This window comes from Polypterus senegalus, chromosome 5 (assembly GCF_016835505.1).
Source record: "Polypterus senegalus isolate Bchr_013 chromosome 5, ASM1683550v1, whole genome shotgun sequence".
NCBI lineage: Eukaryota > Metazoa > Chordata > Cladistia > Polypteriformes > Polypteridae > Polypterus > Polypterus senegalus.
The window spans coordinates 112,155,292-112,168,585 of record NC_053158.1 but is presented as its reverse complement, the minus strand read 5'-3'; the positions used below and the strand labels follow the sequence as shown (position 1 = coordinate 112,168,585).

Here is a 13,294-nt window from a genome sequence, read left to right as displayed (position 1 = left end):
TGGGTAACACCTCTACTTAATGACCCACTGAGTGTCAATTATGAAACTAGCCGAGCTGACTTCGTTTACATGTTAGCAAGCAACCAGCAAATTTCTTAACTGAACTCCCCACAGGTGAACGGCTTTTTACTGGCACACCCCACACTCACCCACTTTGAGCTACACTGGTTTTATAACTAAAATCACACAATGCCATGGACTCCTAAAGCCCTTCACCTCATTAACTAAAACTCTTTGCTAATACAACAGCTGTTAACCAGTAGAAGAGAAACAAAGCATCTCCAAAATATTCAGTGAAAAGGTGCATTTTCAAAAGACACCAAAACACTACTAAATTGGTTACAGTATGGATAGACAAAGGGAGATCATTCCACAGCTTTGGAGCAAGATTTCCAATTTGGCATGTCTGGCAAGTTGAAGGACAGTCAGCAGTTAGGCAAAATTGACACGGAGACCCAAGACTAGAGATATTGAGCCACAGAACCATTCAGAAAACCATAGGTCAAGGTAAGAGTTTTGAACTAAATCTTGCAGAAACACTGAGGTCAGTGAAGAAAGTAAAGCAAATGAGTATTTGTAGTGAAATGATGAACAGAGGACACCAATTCAAGCAGCTACATTCTGGAGGAGCTGGAAGGAAGACGAAGGGAGCCCTGACAGGTGAGACAGACAGGAATATGGTGCTTGCCTGTGCAGAGTACTGGAGGGTTGACAACCTGCACAGCAGAAGTTTTTTCAGAACAAATATATAGTAGTTCCCAATTCATTAATGCTAAGAATGTATGATGTATAATAAAAAAAGTCTGTAAATGGCAATAATCTGGCAGAAAAAAAATGATGCTGGAGGTTAAGAAAAGCAATGTTTACTCTAATCAGATATTGCTTTTTGGATGTGATGGCTATAAGGAAAAGGTGTCTTGACACTTCCTTGAAAGTGTTGTACTATTCGGCAAGTCTAAACCATCCTCCTCTGAAGGGGACAAGAAAGAGCACACTAGATGTCAAGGCTAATGAACAGGCTACTCAGTGAGTGAGACAGGCAGCCAGAACACAATGCTAGCTGAAGCCACTGGGAGTTAAAACGATATGTTAGCTCCATGAGTGAGATAAAAACTGCTGCCTCCAGTACAACTCCATGTAACACATGTCTGCACATTGTGTACATTTAGATATGGAAATTTGGTAACTGTTTGGAAAAAACTTATCCTATAACTGATGGTTTTTGTCCAATTAGGCAAAAAAATGGAACCTTGCTTTTAGCGTTCAATTGATTCGGATACAGGATGCACTTGAACACCATTAACTCAGAAAAGCCCTTAAGTTGCGCAATTAGATATAGTCAACTTAAGTACACTGTATTTGTAATTGTGTCTAGTGTTCTAGTTGGAAAGAATTAGCATAAAATAACTTTCTTGAATCCCCTTCATGCAATTTAAGTTTATGGGGGTCCTTGCTGCAAAGAAGGAAATAGCTTTGTACACAGCACTAATCCTTCACAGGCTGCAACACCCACCACATGACAAACCACCTAAAAATCTTCGGGCCCGATTGTAGCCATGCGGCGGGCGACACCTCAGCGCCAGACTAGTTCAGATGGAACGGAACAGTGTGAGGTTTTTCTTATGGTGGTTGGAGTACCTAATTCTGCCACCAACCCCCAAGTTTTTTCCCTGCAGGTTGGAGGTAATGAACTCGTAAAAATGTAAAGAAATTATTAATCATGTTATTTTCATCAACAATATGACTACAAGTCTGCATTTGAATGAGAGAACTTGAAGCAAAGCACCATGCAGAATGCAACCTTAGAAGCACATGTGATCCCAGATGCAACACATTTATTTGCACTGTCCACACTTGTTGCAGACAACACATTTTGTATTTGGCGATTGCGCTCAGTGGGCAGCAAAATGTCCATGTAGTGCTGTCCTAACAGTCAGGACAAGTTGGATGACTTGTAATGAAGAAACGTCTTCAGAGCAACTATCCACATCAGTGCCAGAGCCTACAGGCTCCACATCATCCAACTGACCATCTCAAATCACCAGTTCCTTCAAAACCTCAGCAGCTTTATACCTTTCTCACGACAACATAACTGTCTAATTATAGCACTATTTTCCATAAGTGCTGAAACCAAAAAAAAATTCTATGGCTATCAATTAAATGGAAGCCCTGTAGTAGGTAACTAAGACATGGCAGCAAAGCTCACCTGCAAGCTGGCTGCATATATAACAGCTATATAGTGAGATATGACTTCTCTCATATGTCACATTTTGACAGGTTCAATGTCATACAACGACCTCATGTTCCAAATAATAAGGTTCCATTATAAAATGCCAGGGGGAAGTACAGTATGTATTTTTTTATTTATAGAAAAAGCTTAACTTTAGAACATAGTTTCACATGGCAAATGCATATATACTACATTTGTTAATAAACTGAACCAATCTTTTAATAAAACTGGCATGTTCCTGTGGATATAAAAGAAAACCAAATGGAAAAACCAAGGTGCCACATGGAGAATGTGTTTATAAAATAGGGCAGTGTACTACAAATATTCAAACATTTTAAAATAAAAATATTACTTCAAGCCATTACTGAAAGTAATAGGTAAGGGAGTAGGATAGACTAACAATACTGCTTATATGGGGGCTGGGGTTGTATTTGGCCAGAGATCTCAAATCAACTTTAAGGACCAAAGGAAAATCTACATAGTGAAGAAGAGTGGAATAAAATTTAAGCATGTGTCATAATGAGGTTCTTAATGTTTGGTTTGTAGAGTACACATTGCAAATTTCACATACACACTGCAAATACATAATCAGGAAGGTAACATTTCACCATCTTGGGAATTTGTCTCTCTCAGTAAATCCTCTTAAAAGATTAAAGAAGTTAAACCTGTTTCAGGTTTGGATGACAGCAGTTAAGTTTAGAATGCAGCATCTTGCATCTGTGCTAATTTCAGTTTCTTAATTTATTGTCCTAAATCTGAGACACCTAGCTCACTGGCAAATTTGAAAGGCATCAGAAACATTGAAACAGCTATTCAAGAGATTCAAGAAACAAATAATATCTAAATATAAGTTTGTGTTATCTTTCCTTAACTAGCATTCTAAACTAATCTTCCTAAGAGAAACATTCCCTTCTTCTGAATGTAGACTACATTGGCATTACAATTTTAAAGCACTGCAAATTTACCTTTTCTTTAAAGTCTGAATTTTTTCCCACAACATAATTGTTTTTTATTCACCTTTATATAAATGATTTACATTATACTGAATAATCCAACTGTAAGCAGACACAAATATCCTCTTTATCCATGTAATACATCAGTAATTAACAAATACTATGATGTTTTGAAAAGCATTAAAATTAACAAGATTCGAATAAAACATTAAGTGTCCTGCGGTGGGTTGGCACCCTGCCCAGGATTGGTTCCTGCCTTGTGCCCTGTGTTGGCTGGGATTGGCTTCGGCAGAACCCCGTGACCCTATTCGGATTCAGCGGGTTAGACAATGGATGAATGGATGAAATGACTAAGTTCATTAAATTTCTGTATGAAACTTCAACAAAGTGAATAAACACCAAGACCGATGACATTTTTCTATTTGCATCTTTTCTGCTATTAACATTTTCGAATATGTTTTAAAAGCTAGGAGCAGAAAGAAAATGACCATCATGGTAAAGTCAAACAAAATCTGAAGCAATTCTGAATATCATAACTACTGGACAATTTGTAAATAAACATTAATAAATACAATTTACTTACTACTATTTAAACTGTGGTTCCTAAAGACTAAATATCACAATTAAAGACATTTTTTTGTTTTGTGTAGTTTCAAAAAAGATGGAGCTGAATCACGGAAAAGACAGTTCAGATTTTAAGCAAATGTTTAAAATCATTTGGACTGCTTCTCTGTGACTGGAAACTATAAATAGAGCCAAAGTTTAACCTTGCAAGTACGTTTTCCAGGATCTGTTCTGGACTCTTTAAATGGGATAGTGATGTAATAGGATTTTATTAAGAAGTGGCCAGAAGTACCCTTACACTGTATTCAATAGGAACAATAACAAGGTTAAAGCCACTCAGATGCAGGAAAACATCTAAAACAAATCCATCAACTTTTAAAAAGATTTTCTGCTACAGATTCTAAATTGTTAAAAAAAAAAATTGCAATTTTTTTTGCATCTACTAAAGCAAGTGATTAAAGCAAACTTCAGAAAACAGAGTAACTGTCTAGGCACAAAACAGTTAATAAAGTATACATTGAGAATTAACACTAGAATTACCAGAGCCTACGAAAAAACTCGTAATTCCGTCCCACCTTAAACTGCTTCTTAAATCCCTTCACACCTCTCCGCCAGCGCCCTTTGTCTTCTAAATGTGCTGATAAAGAGAAGCCGGCTATTCCATCCCCCCACCAATTTAGAACGTGCACGAACTTCTCTCAGCTCAGGCCTTGATTGAGTATCTGGGAGTGAAGTGGAGTTTTAGAGTGGAAATAATAGATCGTTGTTTGGAACACACGCATTTCATGTCTGTTCCGTTTCTACAGTAATCTGTGTCAACACATTGTTAAAACAGAAACTTTTTTATATTCTAGTAGTAGATGACAAAATGTAGGCATAAACTATATAATGTATGAAGCCTGAAGTCCATATAGCAAAGAAACATTTTCACAAGAATAACACAATTGCACTTTTATTCAAACATATAACTGCAGAAACAAAAGCCGCCTTAACATGCGACATTGACACCAGTTTACTATAACTGACCGTGGTTCAATAGACTCAGCCCCGCTTGAATCAAAGGGTCGCGGTTCGATCCTGCCTCTCCGTTTGAGAAGTAAACTGCTCTTAGTCTTACTGTTTTAGAATAAAAGCATACATTTGATTTCAGTCTGTAACAGCCGGTGCAGTTTATGATCCTTGTAAAGGTTAGCTTTTTTTTTTATTCACTTTTCACTCTCTCAGTCGCGTTCAGAATCAATCCATACAACCCCATCTGACACGGCTGTTTTCACTAAAGACGCTATAGCTCTGCAGTGTACCACGATGCATACTAACGCACAATCACCCCCACCCCCGGTTCTGACACACAAACGCTGGCGAAGCTGCCTTCTTCGTATCTCACCGCTCACTTGCTTTTCGTTTTATTGAGTGTTCCTGCCAGTCCCGCATGTTGCTGTATGCTTTTTCTTTTGTACTACAGGACATGCAGAGGAAAGAATGGTAAAGACCAGTAACTTCGGCGCTATATGCAATCATCAGACACTCCCCATCTGCCCGTGTCGTTCAAGCACAGGAACATATATTGGTGTAAAAGTATAACAAAAGTGCACTTTTATTCAAGTGCACTTTTTCCATCGCTTTTCCTGTAAGAAGCAGTGTACACACTTCTCTCTATGCTGTGGTTTCTATTACACACCTGAAAGAAAGAGACAATATATGTGAAAATATAATCGCACTAATGCAATATTATTTGAAAACGAACAGCGTCAGATCGGGTGTGAATTTATGCAGGAACTGGAAATTCTCTGATGCGGACCCTTCCCCCAGGGAAGAAAGTACAGTGTCAGGTGCTCATTCAGTGTAATAGAAACCATAGCACAGAGAGGTGTGTACACGGCAACAAGTACACGGTCGTGAAATGTAGGAAGGACGGTCCTTGGGTGTGTGGGAACTGTTAATATTTGAATGTGATGATTTTATATAGCACGGAATGAAAATCTGCACTTCTTAGCATTGCACCATGCAAGCTGTCGTATCAATCGCCTACTGTAACTTGCTTTCTTTTTCTTCGGTTATACAGGTAGTTTTGAATAAAAGTGCACTTGTTTTGTTTGAGAAATGAAGTGTCTGCGCACTTTTCGTGGCATTACACGTGTATTTTTGAGCATGCCCGTTTGAGCAGTATAAAAGTATTGAAAAGTATAACAAAACAACGGGCAGATGGGGAGTGTCTGATGATTGCATATAGCGCCGAACTTACTGCTCTTTACTATTCTCTCCTCTGCGTGCCCTCGAGTACAAAAGAAACAGAATACAGACGCTATAGCTCTGCGTTGTACCACGATGCATACTAACGCCCCCACCTGGTTCTGACACACAGGCGCTGGCGAAGCTGCCTTCTTTGTATCTCACCGTCACTTGATTTTCTTTTTATTCAGTTTTATTGAGTGTTCCTGCCAGTCCCCGCATGTTGCTGTATGCTGGATAGAGAGAAGTGTGTACACTGCTTCTTACAGGAAAAGGCGATGGAAAAAGTGCACTTTTGTTATACTTTTACACCAATATATGTTCCTGTGCTTGAACGACACGGGCAGATGGGGAGTGTCTGATGATTGCATATAGCGCCGAAGTTACTGGTCTTTACCATTCTTTCCTCTGCATGTCCTGTAGTACAAAAGAAAAGCATACAGCAACATGCGGGACTGGCAGGAACACTCCATAAAACTGAATAAAAAGAAAAGCAAGTGACGGTGAGATACGAAGAAGGCAGCTTCGCCAGCGTTTGTGTGTCAGAACCGCGGGTTTGGGGTGGTGATTGTGCGTTAGTATGCATCGTGGTACACTGCAGAGCTATAGCGCGTCTTTAGTGAAAACAGCCGTGTCAGATGGGGTTGTATGGATTGATTCTGAACGCGACTGAGAGAGTGAAAAGTGAATAAAAAAAAGCTAACCTTTACAAGGATCATAAACTGCACCGGCTGTTACAGACTGAAATCAAAAGTATGCTTTTATTCTAAAACAGTAAGACAAGAGCAGTTTACTTCTCAAACGGAGGGGCGCAGGATCGAACCCGCGACCCTTGATTCCAAGCGGGGCTGAGTCTATTGAGCCACGGAGTCAGTTATAGTAAACTGGTGTCAATGTCGCATGTTAAGGCGGCTTTTTGTTTCTGCAGTTATATGTTTGAATAAAAGTGCAATTGTGTTATTCTTGTGAAAATGTTTCTTTGCTATATGGACTTCAGGCTTCATACATTATATAGTTAATGCCTACATTTTGTCATCTACTACTAGAATATAAAAAAACGTTTCTGATTTAACAATGTGTTGACACAGATTACTGTAGAAACGGAACAGACATGAAATGCGTGTGTTCCAAACAACGATCTATTATTTCCACTCTAAAACTCCACTTCACTCCCAGATACTCAATCAAGGCCTGAGCTGAGAGAAGTTCGTGCACGTTCTAAATTGGTGGGGGGATGGAATAGCCGGCTTCTCTTTTTCTGCACATTTAGAAGACAAAGGGCGCATGGCGGAGAGGTGTGAAGGGATTTAAGAAGCAGTTTAAGGTGGGACGGAATTACGAGTTTTTTCGTAGGCTCTGGTAATTCTAGTGTTAATTCCTACAGACTAATATAAATTAAGCCTGCCTCTCCAACATTACCATCAAAGAGATTTATGTTTCAGTCATTAAGAGCATCATTATCACACCAGCCGACAAAGGAGGCACAACTGTCGTATCAGACAAGGGACAATATACCATGGCAATGGAAGAAATGTTTTCTGACACTTATCAAAAGATAAATAACGACCCAACTAAAACCACACTTAACAGAATAAACACCACTCTGATAAAACTCAAAAATAACAAACAGAGAATTACTATAAAATGAAATCCAGTGATGCTAACTACCGTGAATTTTATGGACTCCCAAAAATACAAAAAACACCACTGAAATTCAGATCAGTGGTCAGACAAATAGGTGGACCAACTTACAACTTGTCAAAAAGATTTTTAAAGGTGCTCAAACATTTAACTTATGACTCAGAATATTCAGAGAACAGAGCCAAGTTGGCATTGCAGCACTTGAAAGACGTATCCGTCGCCAAGGATGAGGTCATGGTCTCGTCTGATGTCGTTTCACTATATACCATGATTTCGATTCATTTGGCCGCAGAAACACTACTGATGAGACTGAATAGTGACCCCACCAGAGACAAGAACTAAGCTGTCCACTAAAGACATAATGCACTTAATATCACTTTGCCAGAAAACTCACTTTCATTTCAATGGAAAATACTACATCCAAAAAAAAAGACATGTCAATGGCATAGCTGTTATCAGGACTTCTAGCGGAACTGGTAATGCAGCAATTTGAAAACGTGGCTCTGTCCCACTTCACACCCAAAATATGAATACGCTACATAGACGACACATTCGTCATATTAAAAAATGGCCAGCTGAACGAGTTCTACAACCACATCAACACAATATTCCCTGCAATCTAATTCACCATGGAAAAAGAAATAAACCGACGCATCAGCATATACACACACACATACATATATACTGTATATATACATACATGCACACACACACACACACTATATATATATATGCACACACACACATATATATATATATATATATATATATATATATATATATATATACACTGTGAGTGGAAAAAAAACACACCAAAATGTTTTTCATCACATCTTCAACAATAGTCGGCCGATTTTGATAAAATTTGGAACATTGTATAAACTTGTGTCAAAGCCTGGTCAAAGCAGTATAAGATCTTACTTATTTATAAATTTGGTTGCCATGAATACGTGCGAACGCAGACGATAAAGTTTGTAAACAAGTTTGACCCTTGCTAAATTTGCAGATAAAAATGTGTTTCAGTACAGAAGACCGAATTTTTACTAAGAATTTGGTTCTGCTAAAGGGTTACAGCAGTCGTCGACTGATAAAAGAGTTCTCACAGAAAGGTTGGAACAAAAACGGCCTTGATGTGCTGCTACGAAAGATTCGGTCGAGTTTAAACATTCATAAACATCAAAGTGTCTACTACTCAAATCGTCACCTGTAAATCTAAGATGTTTAAGAGGCATTGGCGGTTGTCGAAAGGTGTAAAATATTTGGCCATTTCGGTACACTTGAAAGCGACAACCAAACAATTAAGCGGCAGCCATCAACTCAAATGCAGAACCATAGGTGAAGGGTTTAAGCATTTCACTCATATAGTGCTCCTGTGTAGTATAATTATCTCCTGTACCATCATCAGTCCACACCTTGAACCTGTCCCAGTCATTCAATACATAAGACACAATGTTCCTCCGGATATCAAGAGTGAGCCTGATATGGCCGTGCAATATGTAACAAAGAGAATGGAAAAGGCAGGTGCCATCTCTGGGCATGGAAAACACTTGGTATTTGACAGTTCTTTGATCGATGGTGATCTCCTCGATAGACATGTTAATGGGGTTTCGGTTGGAATGACAAAGGAAATGGGTACCTGAGCATTGTAAAGAAAGTCTAAAATACCTACACAATAACTATAATCACAATAAACGAACAATAAAACAGCAGAGAATCCGTGGATTAAATAAAAAGGCTGTAGTTATCAGCAGGGAGACGTGAATCCCGTGGTGAAGCAAGGAAGGGAATTTAGAGACCGGAGAGACGGATGGCCTTATATAGGCAGGAAGCCAACAATGTGGGAGGCGTTGGGATGGGGGACCCAATGACACCTCACATGGTGATCAAGCTGCAGGCTATGGACGTATATATGTACGTTAATAGGATTCAGTTAGCGTTGGGAACCTGTGTACCAAATTTCTTGAAGATGGGCCCATAAGTAACAAAGACCATTAGAAAGTTCAATATGGCGGCCAACAGTGGAGTCATACCACCGAAATAAGTATGTACATCGTTTTCAGTTAGCGCAGGGAAGCCGTCAACCAAATTTCGTGAAGATGGGGCCATAAATAAAGTTCAACATGGCGGACGTTATGACCATTACACGTAGAATTTCGAAATGAAACCTGCCCAAATTTTGCAAGTAAGCTGTAAGGAATAAGCCTGCCAAATTTCAGCCTTCTACCTACATGGGAAGTTGGAGAATTAGTGATGCGTGAGTCAGTGAGCGAGTGAGTGAGTGAGTCGGTGAGCGAGTGAGTGAGTGAGTCAGTGAGCGCTTTGCCTTTTATTAGTATAGATAATACCCAAAAATCATTGGTATCAAGAATTTCTGTTGGGATGTCAGTATGATGGTGGAATACTGTTGGATGAGTCATAGGGATGCTCCAAAAAAGTGACAGGCAAATGACATGCAACCAAAGCAAGCTTTGGATCAAAAAGAAGCTATATATACATCAATGATTGTGTATTGTTATTTTCTTTACATATGTTTAAAAACTTTTAGATTGACTAAATATTCGCATGTTAAACTGATTTTGAACAATATTGTGTACATGAAAAGTGTGCAATTAGTTAAATTTTAATTAAATTCTTTTAAATTGTATACTTAAATATGGTGTGATAGAAACATTCAATTTTTTTTATTGTGAATGTAAATAAAAATTTTTTATGAGTTTAATTTTGCCGACCTGTGCAGTGATAATATACTGTACATTTGAGACATCATTTATCAAAATGGTTAAAGTAGTGACTAAAAACATACATACTACAAGGCATTCTCTAATTCCAGCTGTTAAAAAATGTAATGAACAGAACACAGTCACAAATAATAATGAGAACTTGCCCTTCAAAGCTAGTCAAAATCTTAACTAAGAAGATGCTTAACAGTGAGTGAGGTTCAGGGACATTTAATAAGTATTCCACTCTGAAGGGTTATGTGATGAGATTCCCATGTTTCCATAGCAACAGCACAGCTTTGAGACCTTGAGTTATGATAGACATGCAGACTCAGACATATTGTTATGTATGAGTGGGTGGTTTGGGGGGGAGTGCATAAAGATTCAAAATTCTACAAAATAAACCTTGGAAACAAAAACAATGACACAGGAAATATGTCAAATTTTCCATTTGTTTTCCTGAAATAGAAGCAAATGTAAACAATAAGTCTAAGAAACATGAACATATACAACTTGATATCATAACCCTGCACAAGTATGTATTACTATGAGTATTAAATAAACACACAGTAACAAATGGGTGCAACTGAACAGTACAAGTTCAAACCTTACTTGACAAACACAAAAAAGCTGAAAGAAGGAGGCAGCATGCTTAACGTCAGTTTTCATCTCTAGAAAAACTGCACAAAACTCTTCATTTTTTGCTTACCTTCTGGGGACTCCTCTTGGACATATGTGCCAGTCAAGTACCGGTGAACGAGAGCAGACTTCCCACTAGACAGATTTCCCACTATACCCTGCAAAATAAAAACATTTTTTTTTTTTAAATTTAAAAATGAAGATTAAAAACTTCAAAATAACCTATGTTTTGAAAAATGTTATGCTGCTTCAAACACTTCAGAAATAGAACAGCCAACAGTATGCACGTTCTTTCACAACACTGTAATTGATGACCATGTATGTAATAAAATCATTTTTGTTGTTTCAAGCAGTATCCAGCAGCTAATATTTTTGTCTAACAGTGAAAGCTATGAGTCTGCATTATGAGAAAAATTTGTACTATGTAGGGTGAAACAAATATTTTCCTTATCTAAAGCACTGTTGGACATGCAAACATGGGAAGTGTGTTGTGGGTCTCAGGAAAGGGAAACACAAGGGAAGACTTAAGGTACTGCACCATCACAAACCTATGTTCTGTTTCTGTTCCTAGAATGGAGGAAAAGTTCTTAGATGATCCCTGACGTCACAAGCTTCAGTCCCAACATTAATTAGACAACAAACTGAAAATGAATATTCAGTCTTGGACTATCTTCTTAGTAGGGCTGTAATGATTAGTCAATGTAATCAACGACGTTGACTCCAAAATATCGTCGACACGGATTTTTATTGTTGACGTGTCATAAACAGAACCTTCAATAGAGGCTCCAGTCACAAAGAACCACATTGGTTTTTGTAACTGCAATGCACTAAATGAACGTCTGGGGGAAATATCATTTGTTACTGTTTGTCAAGACTGCACAGAGTCCTACCAACAAAGAAGAACGTCTGAGGAAAAGCAGAATGTATAGGAAAGTAAACATGGTTGCAATGGCGAGTTGGATAGAGTAGGGGGAAGGAGATGAAAAAAAATGAAGACAGAAACTTTCTTAAGTGAGGGAGCACTTCACCGAAAAAGAAAAAAAAAGTTGAATGCAGATTATGTAAAGTGGAGCTTTCTTTTCACAGCAGCACTATCGCAATGCACGAGCATCTGAAATGAAAGCATCCTGGAGATGCCGCCGTCTCTTGAGAATGTAGGCTGTCGCTGTTAGTTAGTTAGTTAGGGTCAGATCAGGAGGGGAGGGAGAGCATGAACGAGACTGAGAAAATAAAAGTAAAAAAAGCTAACTTTTACAAGTAACAAATTTACACCCAATCTGTTTGTTTTCAAATAATATTGCATTAGTGTGATGATGTTTTCTGATTGGTACTATTCAGGTCATACAATGATTTGTTCAAAACCAGCAAACCCGCGATTCTCGAAAGAATCGCAAATCCAAGAATGGCAATCACTTTCTGTTCCCTCTGATATTTGGAGGGAAGAAAAATCATGGAGGGTGGGTGCGTCCTGGGAAATTTTTCATTTGATTAAATAAAAATATTTGTACTAAAGCGATTTCTTTTTGGAGCCGTGACTGATCTGGTTCTGGTGTTTCAGAAGCGTGTTGCAGATGCCTGTGTTTATTGTTTATATCCATGTGGTCTCATTTTTGTTTTTCTATGGTTGTGTCATTAGCTAGAAGTCGTTTGCTGACAGTGGCGGATCCGGGCTTGGAGGGCTACATTACTAAACGAAGGTGCTATATGCGGTGGTGTGGGCGGTCACGTTCGGGCAGTAGTGGTAGTGTGTACGGTTTGCTTGTGGTCTCTGGCATATATACAACCTGGCGTGCACGCTTTACCTCAAGTTTAGTTTACAGGTCATGTTGTGTTGTTTGGGCGCCACCTACTGACTGTGGGAAGCCGCTAGGTTTGACTCTGGGATGCTGAGGCACATTGTGCATGCACTTTCGGTACGTCTGGCATCCGTGCATATATACAACCTTCGTTTAGTAATATAGATGTCACATATATTTGTCTCTTTCTTTTTTCCCCCCGGTGCTGTGCGCTGACACCAGAAGGCATGAGCAGCACGTAGGTGGCCGGTTGCTTGTGCTATAACAAGTTGACCTGGCGGCATTCAAAGCACATGTACTGTGCAAGGCATGTACGCGGTCCACTGAGAAAAGAAGAGTGTTTATGGCACACCTTGCAGAGGAGCATTCTTTCCTCTGCAAGTCCTGGAGTCCTGTGCAGACTGGGCAAAATTGGTGGAAAAAAAATAATGCAGTCATTGATTACAACCACAAGAAGGAATGAATGTGAATAATGTTGCATCTGTGCCACAATGTTTTCTGAAATGTACTATAAGGTCATAAAAT

At 38.8% G+C, this 13,294-nt stretch overlaps 1 protein-coding gene across 1 annotated transcript in view; it reads right to left on the bottom strand.

Annotated features, from left to right (window-relative positions):
- Positions 1-13,294, bottom strand: part of agap3 (ArfGAP with GTPase domain, ankyrin repeat and PH domain 3) — an 843,333-nt gene that overhangs the window by 347,553 nt on the left and 482,486 nt on the right. The window contains exon 3 of the mRNA XM_039753235.1: positions 11,044-11,131. Coding sequence (XP_039609169.1) covers positions 11,044-11,131 — 88 coding nt within the window. The remainder of the gene's footprint in view (positions 1-11,043; positions 11,132-13,294) is intronic.